The sequence below is a fragment of the Rhipicephalus microplus genome, chromosome 9 (assembly GCF_043290135.1).
Source record: "Rhipicephalus microplus isolate Deutch F79 chromosome 9, USDA_Rmic, whole genome shotgun sequence".
NCBI classification, from domain to species: domain Eukaryota; kingdom Metazoa; phylum Arthropoda; class Arachnida; order Ixodida; family Ixodidae; genus Rhipicephalus; species Rhipicephalus microplus.
Window position 1 is genome coordinate 21,035,238 of NC_134708.1, and position 17,295 is coordinate 21,052,532.

At 45.9% G+C, this 17,295-nt stretch overlaps 1 protein-coding gene across 2 annotated transcripts in view; it reads right to left on the reverse strand.

Annotated features, from left to right (window-relative positions):
* Positions 1 to 1,664: 1,664 nt before the first annotated feature.
* LOC119164914 (monoglyceride lipase) overlaps positions 1,665 to 17,295 on the reverse strand; it is a 74,250-nt gene continuing 58,619 nt past the window's right edge. The window contains exons 5-8 of one of the 2 annotated variants that reach the window (XM_075873285.1): positions 14,717 to 14,827; positions 7,435 to 7,608; positions 4,588 to 4,719; positions 1,665 to 2,534 (exon numbers count right to left, since the gene is read on the reverse strand). In XM_075873285.1, coding sequence (XP_075729400.1) covers positions 2,430 to 2,534; positions 4,588 to 4,719; positions 7,435 to 7,608; positions 14,717 to 14,827 — 522 coding nt within the window. In that variant the 3' untranslated portion in view covers positions 1,665 to 2,429. Of the gene's footprint in view, positions 2,535 to 4,587; positions 4,720 to 7,434; positions 7,609 to 14,716; positions 14,828 to 14,876; positions 14,988 to 17,295 lie in introns of both variants that reach the window. The other variant, XM_075873284.1, reaches the window with a different exon arrangement.

Genomic DNA, 17,295 nt, shown 5'->3' on the forward strand with positions numbered 1-17,295 from the left:
GTATGGGGTGGCAAAGAGCAGACTTCCTTTTATTAACCACTCTCTGCTTGCCTTCTCTCTCGCTCTGTCTTTCTGTAGCCCGACGAAGAGCACTCAAGTGTGCAGAACTGGTATTCATTCTTCTGATATAAAACTGCACGTGTATAAAACTATACGTGAAGTAGGCGGCGAACTTTCCATTTTCGCACTAAACAGTTTAGTCAATCAGAGGAGGTTGAGGAGTCAGAGGAGGCACCGTGGATCTAGAAAGACCGGTATGCTGTCCCACAACGGAGAGAGAAAGATGGGGGATATGGAAAATTTATGGTGCCGAGATAGAAGAAGAGTGGGTACTGACAAAGTCTCACGCATCTGTCACAATATCGCCATGTTGTAACTGTACGGGTCACCGTTCATCGATTTTCGTGTGCGGGAGTACTTCAGGGGCCCAGGTTCTTGCGTGCGGTCATCGCTGGGTGTGGCTCTAGCAAAGCCACGTTTGGAATAGTCATATGTAGCGTATGGAGCGTGCTCACACCAGAGGCAATATTTTTTACAGTGAGAGCTGTCATGAGATCACTTTTTGGCAGGTCATGCGCAGTTGCATGTTGTTCTCCGCCGCCACCGCCGCCGGAGTACGTAATCACATCGCGCGAAATTAGAAAAAAAAAACCTTGCACCAATGACACGGTGAGGCTTGAGCACAGGGCCACTGGGTGCCAGCCCAGTATTCTACCACCGACCTACACTGGTGCTTGTAAGTTGTTGTTACAACTTGCCTTAGGCAGGCTTGATGTCGGGAAAGCAATCGCGTTAATACGACTTATAAAGCTTTTTACAACAGCAAAAAAAAACAACCAGTCGTCGCACAATGCAAATAGCGTAACGAGTTGGCCGTCCAATGCTCCAACCCATTACAAAATCTTGTTCCTGTTTCCCTATGAACTGTGGCGCGTAGCCACTTCGGCCTTGATTCCTCATCGTCGTCAGCCACTGCATGGACAATTCGCACAAAATTCCTAGCAGGTGTTTAGCGGATACCACGCTTCTCAGAAGAATGACCAAATATAGCATAGCGAATGGCGGCGTACTACCCAAAAGTTTGTTAATAATGCCCTAGTGAGTACCAAGCAAGTGTGCTTGCAGTAGTTACTCAATGAGCGTTTTGAAAAGGCTCTGCAAGGCCGCTCTTCTAGCTTTCGCTGCGACTGTTGCGCCTGCCCTTCAGGCCTGGCTTTTGTTGTTGTTCTTCGAGCGTTTTATCAAGCGCTGAGCGCTTGAGGGGCCCGGACTGTTGTATGTGGTCGTCGCTTGGCACAACGCAGAAAAACTGCGTATAAAATTAGAAAAAAAAATCAAGTGAGAAATAGAAAGAAGGGGAAACAGAAAAGGGAAGAGAATATAATGTGTAGAAATGAAGTGAAATAAACCCTCAAAAACTGGAAAGAGGAAAAAGCCGGAGGAAATGAAGAGGAAACCCAGATAAACAAGGCTGCCCAGCTCCGCAATTCTTTCAAGCTTGGCCTTAGTGCGAAGCTGCTTTTTTTTTAGACATTACATGTAGGGAAATATTTAAACGGTTTGTGAAAAACTGATAGACGATGCACAGAGTGGGTTACTCTCGCACCCTTTCCTGATGCCTACCGCCTTTTTGCAGAAATAAGTAGTCAACACAATACGCGATGTAACCGCAGGAAATATATACAGTTTATTTTGCATCCGTTTTCTGTACAACACTTGGGACATTTCCTCGAACATTTTTTTTTTCTGGACGCAAGTAGAATAAAAAGAAACCTTCTCAGGGCGTGCTGGCTCGCCGAATCGAAACATTTCAAGAGGGCGCTGTATGCACGAAAACATAGCTCAGTATCTGTAGCTTCAAAAATGTCAACATTTACTATATTGATAAAATATCTACACAAGTGCATAGATGGGTTCTCGTCATTTAACTTACATGAAGCCTCATTTAGGATCAATTTGGGCTCAATTTCGCATTAACACAGGCCGTGCAGATCCTTTACACAGCTTTAATGAAACCCTTGGCGCCAGCGTGGAGTTGCTTGAATAACCGTAGATATTGATGAGCTAAAGTAGTTTAAAGCCTTAACTACAAGGTTAAGTATCTATGCTTACTCCGACGGGTTAAATGCATTGAAATCGTGTATTGCTTTTGCTTTGGGGACGGCCTTTGCGTGGCACACTGTGCTGCAACCACGCCTTTAGCTGCCATTATTTGCAAAACGCCTGTAGAGTTTCCTTTATCAGGTTGTTTGTATACGGTGGACGTATTCGATTCTTCTCGCAAGGCCAATGCCTACACGAGTTCAGGAAAAAAAAATACTTCCTCAGAAAATGACTGCTATTTGAAGTTGTCTAAACATCACAGTATTATCTATATGCACATCTCGCCATCTATCGCCCGTAGATATCGGAAATTATTGCACTTCTGATCACGATGGCATCCTTGCTGTGTACCAGTTGGCGATATCCTGAAGGACTTGTTGGGCCATTTCATCGGGTTCTGTGAGTAGGCTGTGGTAGCAGTCCTTGTAGACCTTTAACAAGAAAGAATGCTTCGAATGTAGGCTCTGTGAATCGTCTGAATTATTTTCGTGTAGCGCAAAACGACACACTGACACGAGACGCAATGGTAAGGACACCACATCAAGGACCCCACCAAGGACATCACGCAGCAAACAGAGCATTTGCTGTATTGATACAGGGTAAAAAGCTTTATTAACTCCTGAAGTTATGATCCATCAACACAGATATGCTAATTAGGAAAATATCAATAAAGATATAACACGAATGTTACACAGAAAACATGAAAGTGCAGTAAACTACCTTTATTAGAACAGCAGGTACATTATAATAAATGATCTAAAATCTATGATACGATTATGAGGGTCACCGTTAGTGGAGGGCTCCGGAAATTTCAACCACTGAGGCTTCTTTGACCTCGCAAGCCGTGACTGGAATCGAACTCGCGACTTGTGGGTCAGCAATAGAACACTGAACACTGTAGCCCCGCGGAGGTTGAGAAGGAACATGTTGAGTGGAAGTGCGATGCGAGAATATTCAAGGTGCGCAATCACCAACTCGCGGTGGCTCCAAAGCGTGTCTCGTCTTGCGTGGATCCAGCCTCGACTATGAGCTGCAAATATGGTTCTCGTAGACCTTGACACAGGTATTTTGAGACACCCGTTTGTAGGCAGCATGGTACAAATAACTTTATGGAAATTACTTTGAGAAGTGCCAACCCCCAGGGCGACCTTGACGGTACTCTCACGCGGAGCAGTTGAAGCTAGCCTAGCCGCCACATGGCAGACTCTTTGGATAGCCCAAAGTGGATCCCACGAGTTCTTGCGCGTTTTGACGTCCCCACGCGATGAGGGGCACCACCAGGGCATGTATTCTAGATCGCGCGTCGCCCATCAGCGAGGGCGCTGTGAGCTGAACTCGTTTGGAAATTAAGCATTTCGTGAATGCAGGGGCATGGCCGTAATTTTTTTTCAAGAGGAGGAGGGGTGAGGGTGAATCATACTTTATGTATGTTCGAGCAGGCGTCTGTATGTGTGCGTGTAAAATTGCATTTTACTGTAGCTCTGTCTCCCTGCTATGTACATCACAATCATTCTCAATTCTACATTGTACAAGAGGTCCCCTTGCAGTCTCTGACTATGGGACCTCTTTCTGTATATCATGCACATGTATTCTTAATTTAGCACAATAAAACCTTCTGTTCTGTTCTGTGTATACACAGGTTGTCCCACATAACCTGAGCCAAGAATTTGAAAATGAATTATACTTAAGTGGCGAATTGAACCAAACACGTATACTACTCGAACTAGCCTGTAGGTACTCAGGCTATTTTTCGTTTCTCCCCATACTAATCAATTATTTTTCTAATTACCTATTCTTTATTTATGGACTGGAAACCAATAATATGAACACTGAGATGCAGAGCACTTTCAGAAACCACCAACTAAATTGTTTCCTGTGAGATACGTCTAGCGCTGTTATTTTTTCCGCGTTGTAAAGAAAGCCTATAGCAGCACTATACCAGAGTGGTCGCGGTCCGTCACACAGCTTCTTTTCACATTTCACGGGCTTTCTTTACAACGTGGAAAAAATAACAGCGTGTGACGTATCGTACGTACGGGAAACAATTTAGTCGGTGGTTTCTGAATGTGCTCTACATCTCAGTGTTCATATTTTGGGTTTCCAGCGCATTATGAACAAAATAGGTAATTAGGAATTATTAATTAAGTAGTATGGGGAGAAATAAAAAATAGCCTGAGTAACTACAGGGTAGTGCGAGTAGTATGCGTTTGGTTCGATTCGCCTCCTAAGTGCCTTTCACTCTCAAATTACGGGCTCTACTTCTGTGAGACACCCTGTATATATACGCAGGCAAAATTGAAAAAAAGAAAAACTATGTGGGCTGGGGGTGGAACACCCCTTGGTTCCGCCCATACGTTAAAGCCATACTAGTATAGGAGGTAGTCTGGAGCATACTAAGTGTTATATCCTGTGATCTCGTGTGCCTTGTGTGGTGGCGTCGCTTTATAGCAATGTTTCTACCTCTGCGATGCGTGTAGTGCATACCTTGAAGCTCTTGTCCTTCGTGGGCGCCTTCTTGTAGAAATCTTCGGATCCTCCGATGTCGCAGAGCTTGTCGGCGGAGCCGTGCTGAATCAAGAAAGGCGTGTCGATCGAGTCGACCTTAGCCTGGAGGTCCTGAGGGGGAAAAAATGGAGTTGAGTGTTGAACAACTAATCAGCTGAACAAAACAATTCACGCTTTCCCCTCTACTGGCTTGTCCACGTGTTTTCGGCCCTTTCAGGCCTTAAAATTTTGTGGGGTTTGAGCGTCCTCTGGAAATGCTTTGTTAATGTATAGATTGCCTTGAGACGTATCATTGCGTGTAAGACGTGAAGGATCGTCACTCTGCGCTGCAGGGCCGCTGTTATTGCTCCAGGCGAGGCGCCAGGAGTGGGTAAGGGGAGGGGGGGGGGATACCTTCAGAAGTTCTCGCCTTCCCTCTCCTTTACTGCTTCCCCCAAGAGAAAACGGTCAGAACAATGCGCAAACACCAAGCGCACCCATCCCCCCACCCCCCTCACCCCGTCACTCTGAAAAAGAACTCTGTTGTCCAGGGAACCTCTTCAAAAAATGTAGTGCCACTACTTTATCGCTCGCCTAATGCCACCTATGCGTGACTGGCCCGACAACAGCCACCGCTTCCTTGAAGCTTTGTAGCCTTGAGCGAAAATGAATTAAGTCCACGTGCAGGTAACGGCACAAAGAAACTGACCCATGATCACGTTTCTTTCTCTGCTCCTATACAAGCCACCCATCATAAGTCGAAGTTGCATTGCACAACGAGACAGAGAAAAGACTTGCAACCAGATGAGCGCTCCTCACCGCTGTGCATCTCGATTTTTTCCCCTTCTCCGTTTCGCTTTAGATATGGTGTGACGAAATCTCTACGTAGATGCAAGCCAACGAAGTGCATTTAACGGGGTTTCGTGAAAGAACTGAAGATTGGACACTGAAAACTTGTTGCCGTTACAGCTGTCATATATAGATCTGGATTTACCTCCACGAAACAGGCAATAAGGGGATTTTTTTTTACGAATAAATTGGTTCCAGGGTACCACTGTGGCAGCGGACAGCCTATAAACACGTTCGTTGCCGCTGTCCTTGCAATAACACACGTAGACTGCAGGTATAGTTGCTGTGTTGGCCCGCCTTGGCGACAGAACGCTGTCGGAACAGTCAGTGCTGAATGCCGACCCGAACTGTCGTCCCAAGAGAGATCAATTAGGGCTAACTGAACTCTTTCGCGCGGCAGTGGCCTATTGGATGGGCTATACCAGACCCGCTTTGCACTTATCTTCGGAAGCTGCCGGCTTTTTCTCTTCTCTTTTCATTCTATCATTCTTTCCCTAACCCCCTTGCCTTAGTGTAGGGTAGCAACCCGGATGCTCTCGTTGCTCTCCCTAGGCTTCTCATTTTGTTTTATTATCGCCCTCTTGCACAAAACATGAAAGCGCTACTCTTACCGCAGAAGGCTCTTGGTGAGTGAAAAACAGCGTAAAAACTAATCTACAGGAGGTGACGCTGCCTTGAATTTTGCTCACTAGTTTGCCATGACGTAATAGATTTTTACAGAGTCCAGTGAGGACCTACGCTATTGCTTCTAGCTAAAAATTTTCGCTGTGTTAATTCTAAAAGACACAGTCATACCACAGCAAGTTTTAGCGAACTTCACTGAGTCCATGTGGCCGAAATACTCAAGAAGTTTTAAATTCGCGGCTTGATGAGACAGATGCTTGGGCTAGTTGGTGACTGGGAATCAACATATTTGCACAGTGTAAGACTGCGAGTAGTTACGGCGCAAATATTTGTCTCTTATTCCGTAGTTACGCCGTAGCTACTCGTAGTCTTGCGCTGTGCAAATATGTAAATTCGTGACGTCACGAACTCATCCACGGGCTGGAGTTTCGGAGTGAAACTTAGATTAAACATTAACCTTCATTTCCTCGTGTGGCAATTTACCTATGCTGACAAAATTAACGACGATAGAGTTTTGAAGAAAACATTCATGTGTGCGAACTCATTTCACGTTTGTCTTCATGCAGCATCCCCTTAGGTGGTGAAGGCGATCGTCCTAGCACACAGGACGATCGTTCGAGCGATCCTCCTGTGCCATGACAGTAAATGCAGTGAAGGATGAACTCAGACATCTTAACAAGCTCAAATAAACTCTCAAGCTTGCGCTTGTCAAAATATATAAGTTTATTTTACGCCATGTTCGGTGTTTAACGTAGAAGTTATGATGAGGCGGGATAGGCACAAACACGCGCAAGCGATTTGTGAGCGCCCACGTTTCTGTACCATCTGACAAATTGTGACCTTAACTCTGACTACATCACACCAACAGGGCCTGAAATCTACCCTTTCATTCGTTACCAGCTTGCTTCATCGCAGTACAAGTGATTCTATAAAAGGCCCGGCGCTTCAACCGTTTTCATTCCTTCAACCATCGCCCGTGGTAACACGAGCCACGCGCACGCTCACCAACTTACGGGTTACCTTATGTATTAGCGTAAGAGTATTCGAAAGCGAAAACCGCTGTATTGATCCTGCCTTGCCCCGCCCCATTAGCTAGCTGCGCTTACAGTGGTCTCGCACTGCACCAAGGGTCGGAGGCATTGCATGCATCCGGCATCTCGCCCGACTTTGCTCAACGATATGTGCGGATGAAGTCATGTGACGTTGCTTTATGTGACGTCAATGTTACGTTGCAAACTTCGGGGAAGACTACATTGGTGACGTCGTCATAACGTGTTATTTGAAACACTCGTGTCATCTTCGCAAACAGTGAGAGACAACGACGAATTCCCGCGTTTAATGAGCCTTGTGGGACATTTTGGTTCCATAACATACCTCTAGCGCATTGAGCATGGCCGCGGCCCATCCGACGCGTACGTGGCCGTGATACCGCAGCGGGTCCTTGGTCATCTGGTCCACGGTCTCGGGGTCCTTGGACACCAGCGACAAATCCAAGTTGCCGATGGGAAGCGTGGGTACGATCCGACCCAGGATGCGAGCCAGGGTCATCTGATGATGGGATGTAGCGAAGTGGCGGACAAATGTTTAGGAATATAGTAGTGTTTGGTTGACGGATAGCTTTACGCGACTATACTCGTAGCTGGTTAAGTGAACTTCACTCGCCCCTATACCAGCTGTACGGATGCGCTGTCGGCCGCAAAAGTTTGCTCTTTGTGCAGCGCGTGGCAGAGTTAGAGAAAACTTTATTTTGATAATTTTTGAAGTTTATTGAAACTTAGACAAGACGAAGTAGACATCTGCTTCATCTTGCCAAACTTTCGGTGCTCTTAGCAATTATTTTTAAAATGAAGGTTAACCAAATGGCCCCATCGCTATTTTGCTACAGAAAACTGCATTTTCATGCCACTCACCACCGCACGGCGTGGTGTTGAGGCTGTAGATCGTGGCTTCCGAGATTAGTCCTGCAACGCACCGTTACTACGCCATGTGACGGTAGGCAGCGCAACAATACAGTTTTCGGTCACTTCGCCCCACGCTGCACATCACGCAAACTTTTGTGGCCGATAGTATACGAGCATTTATAAGGTCAACCACATCTAAGGTGAACATTTATTTATTATTCAGACCAGCAAAACTCGAGCGCTTATTTTCTTTCCAGGGAAACTGTCGTCATACGAGGTGTAATGTCGGTGTCTACCGACTAGTTTTTCGAATTACGTATTAAGAACCAGGCTCTATGAGAGCTTGAATAAGAACATGATGTTCAATTCAGATGTGGGCGGCCCTATGAAGCGAACATATAAATTATGAACATGTGAACTATGAACGCGAACATATCAAGGGTAACCGCAAAAGAAGCGAGTTTTTTTAATCTGATGAATGACTTTCCAAAATTATACGCTTAATTTTTGTAGTTTCAGGCATGCAACATTGTAGACGCAACAATATAATGACACCGAATTGATTCTTCTGTTATTATGTTTAACATGTGTTCCCGTTACAATTTCCTGTTCTCGTTCAATCTGTCCACGATGTAAACACCTTGGTATCACTGCAAGAATTCTACTGAATATTTTCATTATATTAGTTGATATGGTCTTCATTGTGTAACTGTGCAGAACATTGGTCAGGTGTTTCACATATACGACGTTCACGGAAAAAACGTATGCAACGGCGTTTGAAAAAAAAAAAAAAGACAGCAGGGGTGGCACTTTCACTTCGGCGTTGCAAAACTAGTAAGAACGACATGGTGTCTATTAGACTATGAGAAGTAATAGTTCAGCGACAAGCATATTAAAGTAGTGCCTTCCACTGAATCCTAAAGGAAAAAAGGTTCGATTAACATCGGTCGATGGGTTTTACCTGTCAGAATTCGCCTCCAGCCTTGGCCAAGAACGCTCGCTTTTTATCATCTGCTGGCATCGATCATGACATTTATAAGCAAATAACTACATCTTGCGCACGTGAAAAAACAACCGATATACGCTTTAACCAGCCGTATATTAGAAACAAATTTATAATGCCCCTGGTGTTTTCTGACAGAAAGAACGCAAGCGGACAAGGACGCGGTAATCATTAATATGAATGAACAAGGAGATAGTGGGCCGAAATGAGCGAATACACTTTGAATACATCTACCTATATTCAAAGTTATCTTATGCCCGAAGCGGTGTTGTACAGAATGGTGTTCCAAAGAACGAGGTTTCATCAACTTTTTTTTTTTTTTTGAAAAATGGAGTAACGTCACCGTTCTCGTGAGGATCAGTGGAACTGTAACGGTAATTCGTTACGTTTTGTAAGGAACAGCATGACAAATGGCGTTCTTTCTGTAAACGTTCCAGGGCATTGAAAAGACGCACGGACGCAGGACATCATGCAGAACAGCTTGGATAGGTGACCACCTGAGCTGCAGAAGTATACCACTCACCTGTAACTTTTTCGGTAAAGGCGAAAATGCTGCAGGCCGTGTGCTCAGACTTGGGTGCATGTTAAAGAAGCCCAGGGTGGTCGAAATTTCCGGAGCCCTCCACTACGGCGTTTCTCAAAATCTTACGGTGATTTTGGTAGGTTAAATCCAACATATCAATCAAATCAATCAATCATCTGTTACTTTACTATGATGGTTTTCATTTCAAGGCGCACTCCGGGGGGGTGCAGGGAAGTGCGTTACACCGAAACCGACCACGTTCTAGGGGAACAGAAGCTTTTTTTTTACAGCAGATTTGATTGATATGATTAATATGTAGGATTTAACGTCCCAAAACCACCGTATTATTATGAGAGACACCGTAGTGAAGGGCTGCGAAAATTTCGACCCCCTGGGGTTCTTTAACGTCACGCAAATATGAGCACATAGGCCTGCAGCATTTTCGCCTCCATCGGAAATGCAGCCGCCACAGCTTGGAATCCGATCCCGCGACCTGCGGGTCTACAGCCAAGTACCTTAGCCACTAGACCACCGCGCCGGGGCGCGATGTAAGACTTGTACAATATACGTAGCCAGATGTGAACCTTGAAATTTTCACCCGATTTCACCACAAGATCATCCGTCAATACATTTTGAATAAAGAGTCAAATTAATGTACCGACACGTTCCACTTTTGAAAATGTAAGCAACGAGCTCCATTCGCATTACAGGAACCTGTTACGCGAGCTCGTTTCAACATTGCCAAGGAACGAGGAACCAGATTTCGTTACAGTTTCAGAGGAGCGTGTAGAATGCGGGCCGGGGGAGCTTTTGCTCCATTTCTGGATAAGCCGGCACGCGTATGGTAACGTAAGCCGAAGTGACCTGGCACGTACGTGCAGCGCCGTACGCAAGTGGATAGATTGGCTATATATGCGTGACCCTGACCTACCGGTGCTTCACAGCTATATGCACGAGCGGCCAAAAAAAAAGAGAATCACGCACCGGAGCGTAACTGACCACCTGTGGCTATTCGGTCATTTAAGCGACGCAGGCAGCGCCATGTAGCCGTGCTCCGAAGCTGTCCACACTGTGATAAAACTGCGACGAAGTTCGGTCTCTCAGTAGTCATGAACCAACGAACGCGTCTTCACGCTCTGCGACGCTGTGGTAGTAGTGGTTAGAAGATGAGAAAAGGCACCTAATTTCTGCAACCTGGTCGGGAGCACGGCGCAGTGCCTGTGCGACGCTGTAGAGCACGCTCACGACCATAGCCTCCTAGATTTCCCTTGCCTGCCGAGTGAGCGCGAAACGGACATCATCTATGGCGGCGCTGCCTACGTAGGGGTAAGCGTCTGTGTAGTTGGCCTTTGAGATCGGCAATTTTAGCATTTGCTACTAATTTCAAAGGCTATGCTTTGTATTGAAGGAGTTGCCTGCTGAATGACGGCGTCACTTAGATGGGGTAATTATAATTACGTTTACGCCCTTTTTAAAATTTGTTACGTTATTTTTGTTGCATATAAGCTCCAAAAACGTGAAAACTTATTTGAAGACATCGCTACTTAGGTGGCACCACCACCATACTTCAGACGAAGGCCGCTTTTCAAGTGACCGCCGAAAATCCGGCAGGCAAAGAAACTCTAGCAGGCCATGTCGCGACATTACCCATAGAGTTTCTTATTATACACTAGAGGGAACTCTGCGGCTAGATGATATAGTGCTAATGGCCAACAACAAGGAAGATTTGCAGAGATTGATGGACATCTGCGGTAATGAGGGAGATAGGTTAGATTTTAGATTCAGTAAGGAAAAATCAGCAGTCATGATTTTCAATGACAACGAAGGTAGTGAGCTTAGAATACAGGAAGTCACGCTAGAGATAACAGGTAAATACAAATATCTGGGTGTATGGATAAGCAATGGGACCGAGTATCTGACGGAACACGAAATATACGTGACGACTAAAGGTAACAGGAATGCAGCAGTCATGAAAAATAGGGCACTGTGGAATTACAATAGGTATGATGTTGTGAGAGGAATATGAAAAGGGGTCATGGTTCCTGGGCTGACGTTCGGCAATGCGGTCTTGTGCATGAGATCAGAAGTTCAAGCAAGATTAGAAATTAAGCAACGTGGAATAGGTAGGCTTGCTTTAGGAGCTCACGGGAATACACCAAATCAGGGAGTACAAGGTGATATGGGGTGGACATCATTTGAGGGCAGGGAAGCTAGCAGCAAGATAAAATTTGAGAAGCGATTGAGAGAAATGGGGGAAGAGCGTTGGGCTAGGAAGGTTTTCAGCTACTTGTACATGAAGAATGTCGATACAAAATGGAGAAAGCGAACCAGGAAGTTGACTAGTAAATACTTAGAAAACAGCAGGTGGCCAAACCAAAAAGAACTATCGGCTAAGAAGAAAGTGAAGGAAACTGAGACCGACATGTGGAGAATGGGCATGATAAAGAAGTCCGCACTAGAGATCTATCGAACGTTTAAGCAGGAAATTGCCAAGGAAAGGATCTATGATAATACTCGGGGTAGTTCTCTACTGTTTGAGGCCAGAACGGGAGTACTGCGAACCAAGACATATCGGGCCAAATACGAAGGGGTAGACACAGTATGCAGTGCGTGTGGAGAGGAAGAAGAAACTGCCGAACACTTGATAATGTTCTGTAAAGGGCTTCACCCTATAGTTCAGGATGATGGCGCAGAGTTTTTCAAAGCACTGGGGTTTAGGGACCGAAGGGCAAAATAAACTTTAAGCGGGTAGACTTAACTAGAAGGAGGTTATCTGATTGGTGGCTAAAGTCAAAGCACGAGTGAAAATTAAACTCTTCACTTCAAAGTACGAATCCTCAAACTCTTTTTTTTAAGGAAAAAAAATAAAGTTTTTGGTTCATTAGGTATTACGGCTTGGTGGCGCTAGCCACCGCCCGATCTAAAGGGTACAGCCATATCCATCCATCCATCCATCCTATGGGAGCTGCAACACACGACGCTTCAGCGAGCATGGGAATGATGGGTAGTACACAAATTTGTCTAATCTTCGTACTTCTGGCCTGCTTCTGGCTCTGTGTGTGTTCGTGTGGCTTAGAGCTGTTTTTTTACGAAAACATAAATTAGCAAATGTTCACCGTTTGCGCTTCACAACCTTATTCTTTTAGGCTTACCATTTCGAATCAAGCCACCAAGTTCAAAAGGGTTTGTTCTTTCAAAAAACCGTAACCAGCAATAAACGAAGCCGCAAGTACGATTCGCCGCCCGCAAGTACGAAGACTAGGCAAATGTGTGTACTACCCATCATTCCCGTGGTCGCTGAACGATCGCAGCGCCAGAGTGCCCTCCAGTTAATTTTGGGGAACTCTGACATTACCGTCTCATCCGCCATTTCGACGTACCGTTGCGCCGCCTACAGTCGCTGGAATGTTCCACATTGGCGTCGTATGCACGAGCGGACTGGAATCCAAGTGACGCTGAGCACTCGTTATCTCGCAGTTATCTTTAGGACTGTGCACTTGACCTAAAGCGTTTTCCCATTCAAACCATATTTTTTCGTCCAACAGCGCCCTGTACCGTGGACTTTCGAGTTTTACGATTAGAAGCTAAGTCAATAAAGTGGGACGGTGACATCTGTGCTGCATAGCAACCGCGATGAGACGCCAGCGCGCCCTTGACGCCATGGAGCGTCGCTGAAGGGCAGGCGAATTTCTGCTACGTATATAGTTCGCGCAGCTTTCGAGTTAAGAGCGAGTACATCATTTTTGATCCAAGAAGTTCGCTTTAGATATACGAACACCTCGGTTTTACGAGGTCAAAATCACGATACAATTGCGATGTCCGTCGCTGTGAAGAACTCGCGTTTAATCCTGAGACGTTTGTGTCCGTTAGTAGGTTATTCATATTTTACCGTGCGGTTGCTTATGCATTTTGAGCCCCATCCTAATAAGGCTGGCCGCCATTAGCGCAGGATTGAACCTACTCTCTAGTTCTCATCGCAAGGACGTAGCCACCAGTGTTATGTACGACGATGCAATGCATTGCAAGGCTTAAGTTTGGGGCTTTTATGATTGAAAAAAAAAACAAATTGATTACAAGCCCCGTGTACAGAAAACCACAATAATTTTGACCGCCAGAAGCTATTGAAAGTGTTACGTACACATGCACGGCAACGCTGTGCATGCCGATTTTGAATTCAAAAGTCGTTTGAATATAGTTGCCGACGACCAAGTTCGATCCACAGGCCTCCGCGACGGGAAGCTCCGTCGGTCGATTAACCGCGGCGTGTCAGCATCTTTTTCGGGAATGCCGCCACAGGCACCGCTACTATTACCGTCGTTACCACAATTAACATCACCATCATTTTAATACTGGCGCTACTGTTGTTACCGCCAAGGCGAACGCAGCGTACCGTTAAGCACTTAAATTTACTTTACAACCACCATTAGCATCATGCCACCACCACCACCACCGCTACAAGAATGCCACCACCCACCACAATTTTCAATATTGCCACTATTACTAACATTAGTTCCGATTTATATATAGACGGTTTCAAGGTGACAAGCTCTGTACCCTAGAAAACTTCCGGTCACTTCATTTACCAGTTCCTAACGTGGAAACTCAAAGCACGTTTTCAAGTTTCCTTTAAATGTAAGAAATGTTTTTCTTTAGTTTTTAAGATAAAAGAAGCGTGCGAAAAGTTCGAAAAAATCTCCTGCGGTTTTTATGTTGCTCAAAAGAACATTTATTTGAATATATCTTGCCAAATATGGGAAATAAAGTGTAGAAAATCAGCGGGCTGTTTTCTAAAGCTCTCCTTGCCGACCCATACTATTTTTTTCACATCGGTGGACGAAACCGGATGTCATCAAGGGGCTGCGTTTGTAAACAGTGAAAGGGTCTATAGCTACCACTACCAGCATGCCATCACTATTACACCACCACAGCATGCCACCTGCAGTATGCCACCACCATTTCCAGATTTGCCCCCCCCCCCACAGTTACTACCATCACTACTTCCATCACCACTATTACTATACTATCGTTACCACTATCACAACCACCAATTACATCACCACTGTTAACATCGTTACCAGTTCCATCACCAGCATTGCCACCACCACCACCACCAGGCCACAGATCCGCATGCCAACACATCCCCACTGTTAACATCGTTACCAGTTCCATTGCCAGCATTGCCACCACCACCACCACCAGGCCACAGATTTGCATGCCAACACAACGCACCTTGAGCCAAGTGGCCTGTTCCTTATCGACGGCTAACATGGGCGCCATCATTACGATGCCAGCGATATCCTGGGGTCTCCTTTCGGCGGCCAGGGCAACTAGCAAGCCCCCCTGTTGGAGAGAAGCACGTCAAGTCTTAGCGAGAGCGGTGTACGGTTACCTTGGTCCAGCTGCACTGCACGGGGTCCAGCCAAAGGGCCGGGGCGTTCAGCACCATGCCGGAGAATTGCTTGGGGCGCTCCAGGGCACTCCCGACGCACATCGTGCCACCCTTGCGTCGGTGAGAGAAGAGTTCCAGGAGGCCACCGGAAGATGTTAGTAAGGCAGGCAGGCAGGCGGTGAGTAAGACGAGTGATTAGTGGAAGACTGGAAGTAGCATCACGAGTGCTATTCTGGACACTCAAATCGTCATACTGTCGACTTCTTTAAAGGTGCCCTACTTCAAAAAGTGTCCAGAATAGCAGGTCCAGGCATGCGAAGGACAGATTAAATTGTGACATTGCATGCCAGAGCCAGTACGTTGAGAAGGAAAGAGTAGTGTAGAATTCGTAGCATGACTGGAAAGACATGTAACAAAAACTTGTCTGCGCATGCGTGCAACTCTACTTGTCAATCCCGTACAAGCGAGAGTCAACGCGATAGATAGCTATTCAGTTATTCATCGAGCCGGTGACTGAGTTAATTTAATTGACGACTGACTCACGTTTACGCTACCTCTCCTATCGCATGCGCGACTATTATCTCTCGCGTACGCGCCCACGTGTGCCCAATGACATGTAACGCGCATTAATTCACAAATACTGGCATTCTTGCGTACATCAAGCTATACGCGAGGTCATCCGTTCCGACACCTTGTATCATTATCAGGCGTACCCTAGTGGAATAAACTTCCGAAATAGTTTCGTCGGTAAGTCCAGATTAATTTCGACCACTTGGGACTCCTTAACGTGCACCTAAATCAAGAGTACACGGTTCTCGCACTTCGCCCCCGCCATAATGCAGCCACCGTGGCTGAGAGTCCGACCCGCGTGCTGGAATCTCGAGCGTGGCACCTTATCTGCGGCCACTGCAGTCAAATAGAATGTCATCAACTTGTCCCTGCTGCGGAGCTGCTATGGTCACTAATGTTTCGAAAAGATTGCTGTGACAATTTTGTTCCGAACAACAAGCCCGTTTGGCGTCAATCTGTTGCTTCCCCTCACCTCCTTTGTTATTTCATTTTTCTGTATTGTTCGCGTCAAAGAAGTTCTCTTCTTGTTTCGATATGTACCAACTAGACCCAACGCAAGTTTTACTGGAGCCCGCGTAGCAATCGAGAGGAAATTACAAGCTGCTCAGCAAGTCCGATAGCCAGAGAGTACGGGTGGCGCACGAGTGCTGGATCACACGAAAAGCAGGCTGGACCGCCTTTTCTTTCCCTCGTCTCCCGCAACATCGTTCATACTGGCAAGAACGAAATCAATAGCATTATTTCAATTTCGGCAAGAAGAAAACAGAACAGGGAAGTCGATGTGCGAGCAGAAAGTCGTGAATATTTACCAACCTACATGCGACAGCTTTCGTGATTAAACTGACGAAGAACATATTTCCAAGGAAAGCCTATCTGAATGCTAACGTCTGACGAAATATTGCGCTTCGCCCGAAACTACTACACTTCGATGACGGGAAAGAAAAGAAGATTCTACAAAATCCGGTGTGATCGGGCGCCACTCGACAGCTTCGATCTGTCAACTCGGGTTTAATAACACCTCCGACGTTGTCAGCAAAACGGTAAGAACGGAGGCGAAAGTGAGGAGAGGGGAAAATATGTTTTCGAACGTTTACAACCTGTCGAGCGTTTAGGAAAAAGTAAGCTTTTTTTTTTCTCAGTCTGACGACGTTTTCGTTCTGGTGTTTGAAGAAAAGAAGAATAAATGAGCTCTAAAGGAGTTCTGTGTACTAACATTCATGCAGTTCTAGCTGACACGAAACAGATGAAAAAAAAAAATAAGAAGAAAAGATCGCGTCTGAAAGTTGGTTACCACAGCGTCCGAAATCTGGTGATGAACAAAAAAAAGTAGAAGCCTGTTTTAATCCTAAGGAAAACTGAACTGCGGGCTATTGATTCGACTGTTTCCCTAGCTTATATGTGTCAGCGCCTGAATTTGTTGTGTTTAACTTTCTTTTTTCCGGTTCTTGCGTGATTATGTATCTTGTATCGCCCTGCCACGGTGGTCTAGTGGTTAAGGTACTCGGCTGCTGACCCGCAGGGCGTGGGTTCGAATCCCGGCTGCGGCGGCTGCATTTCCGATGGAGGCGGAAATGTAGGCCCGTGTGCTCAGATTTGGGCGCACGTTAAAGAACCCCAGGTGGTCTAAATTTCCGGAGCCCTCCACTACGGCGTCTCTCATAATCATATAGTGGTTTTGGGACGTTAAACCCCACATATCATTATGTATCTTGTATCATTTTCTGTACTTGTCCTCCGACTTGTCATTCTCTATTCTCGATTCTACGGTCTCCTTTCTACCGTTTTTGTTTCACCATGCTTGCTCCTGCCTCCACGTAACCCGGTCCTTCACGACTCACGAGTATAACCG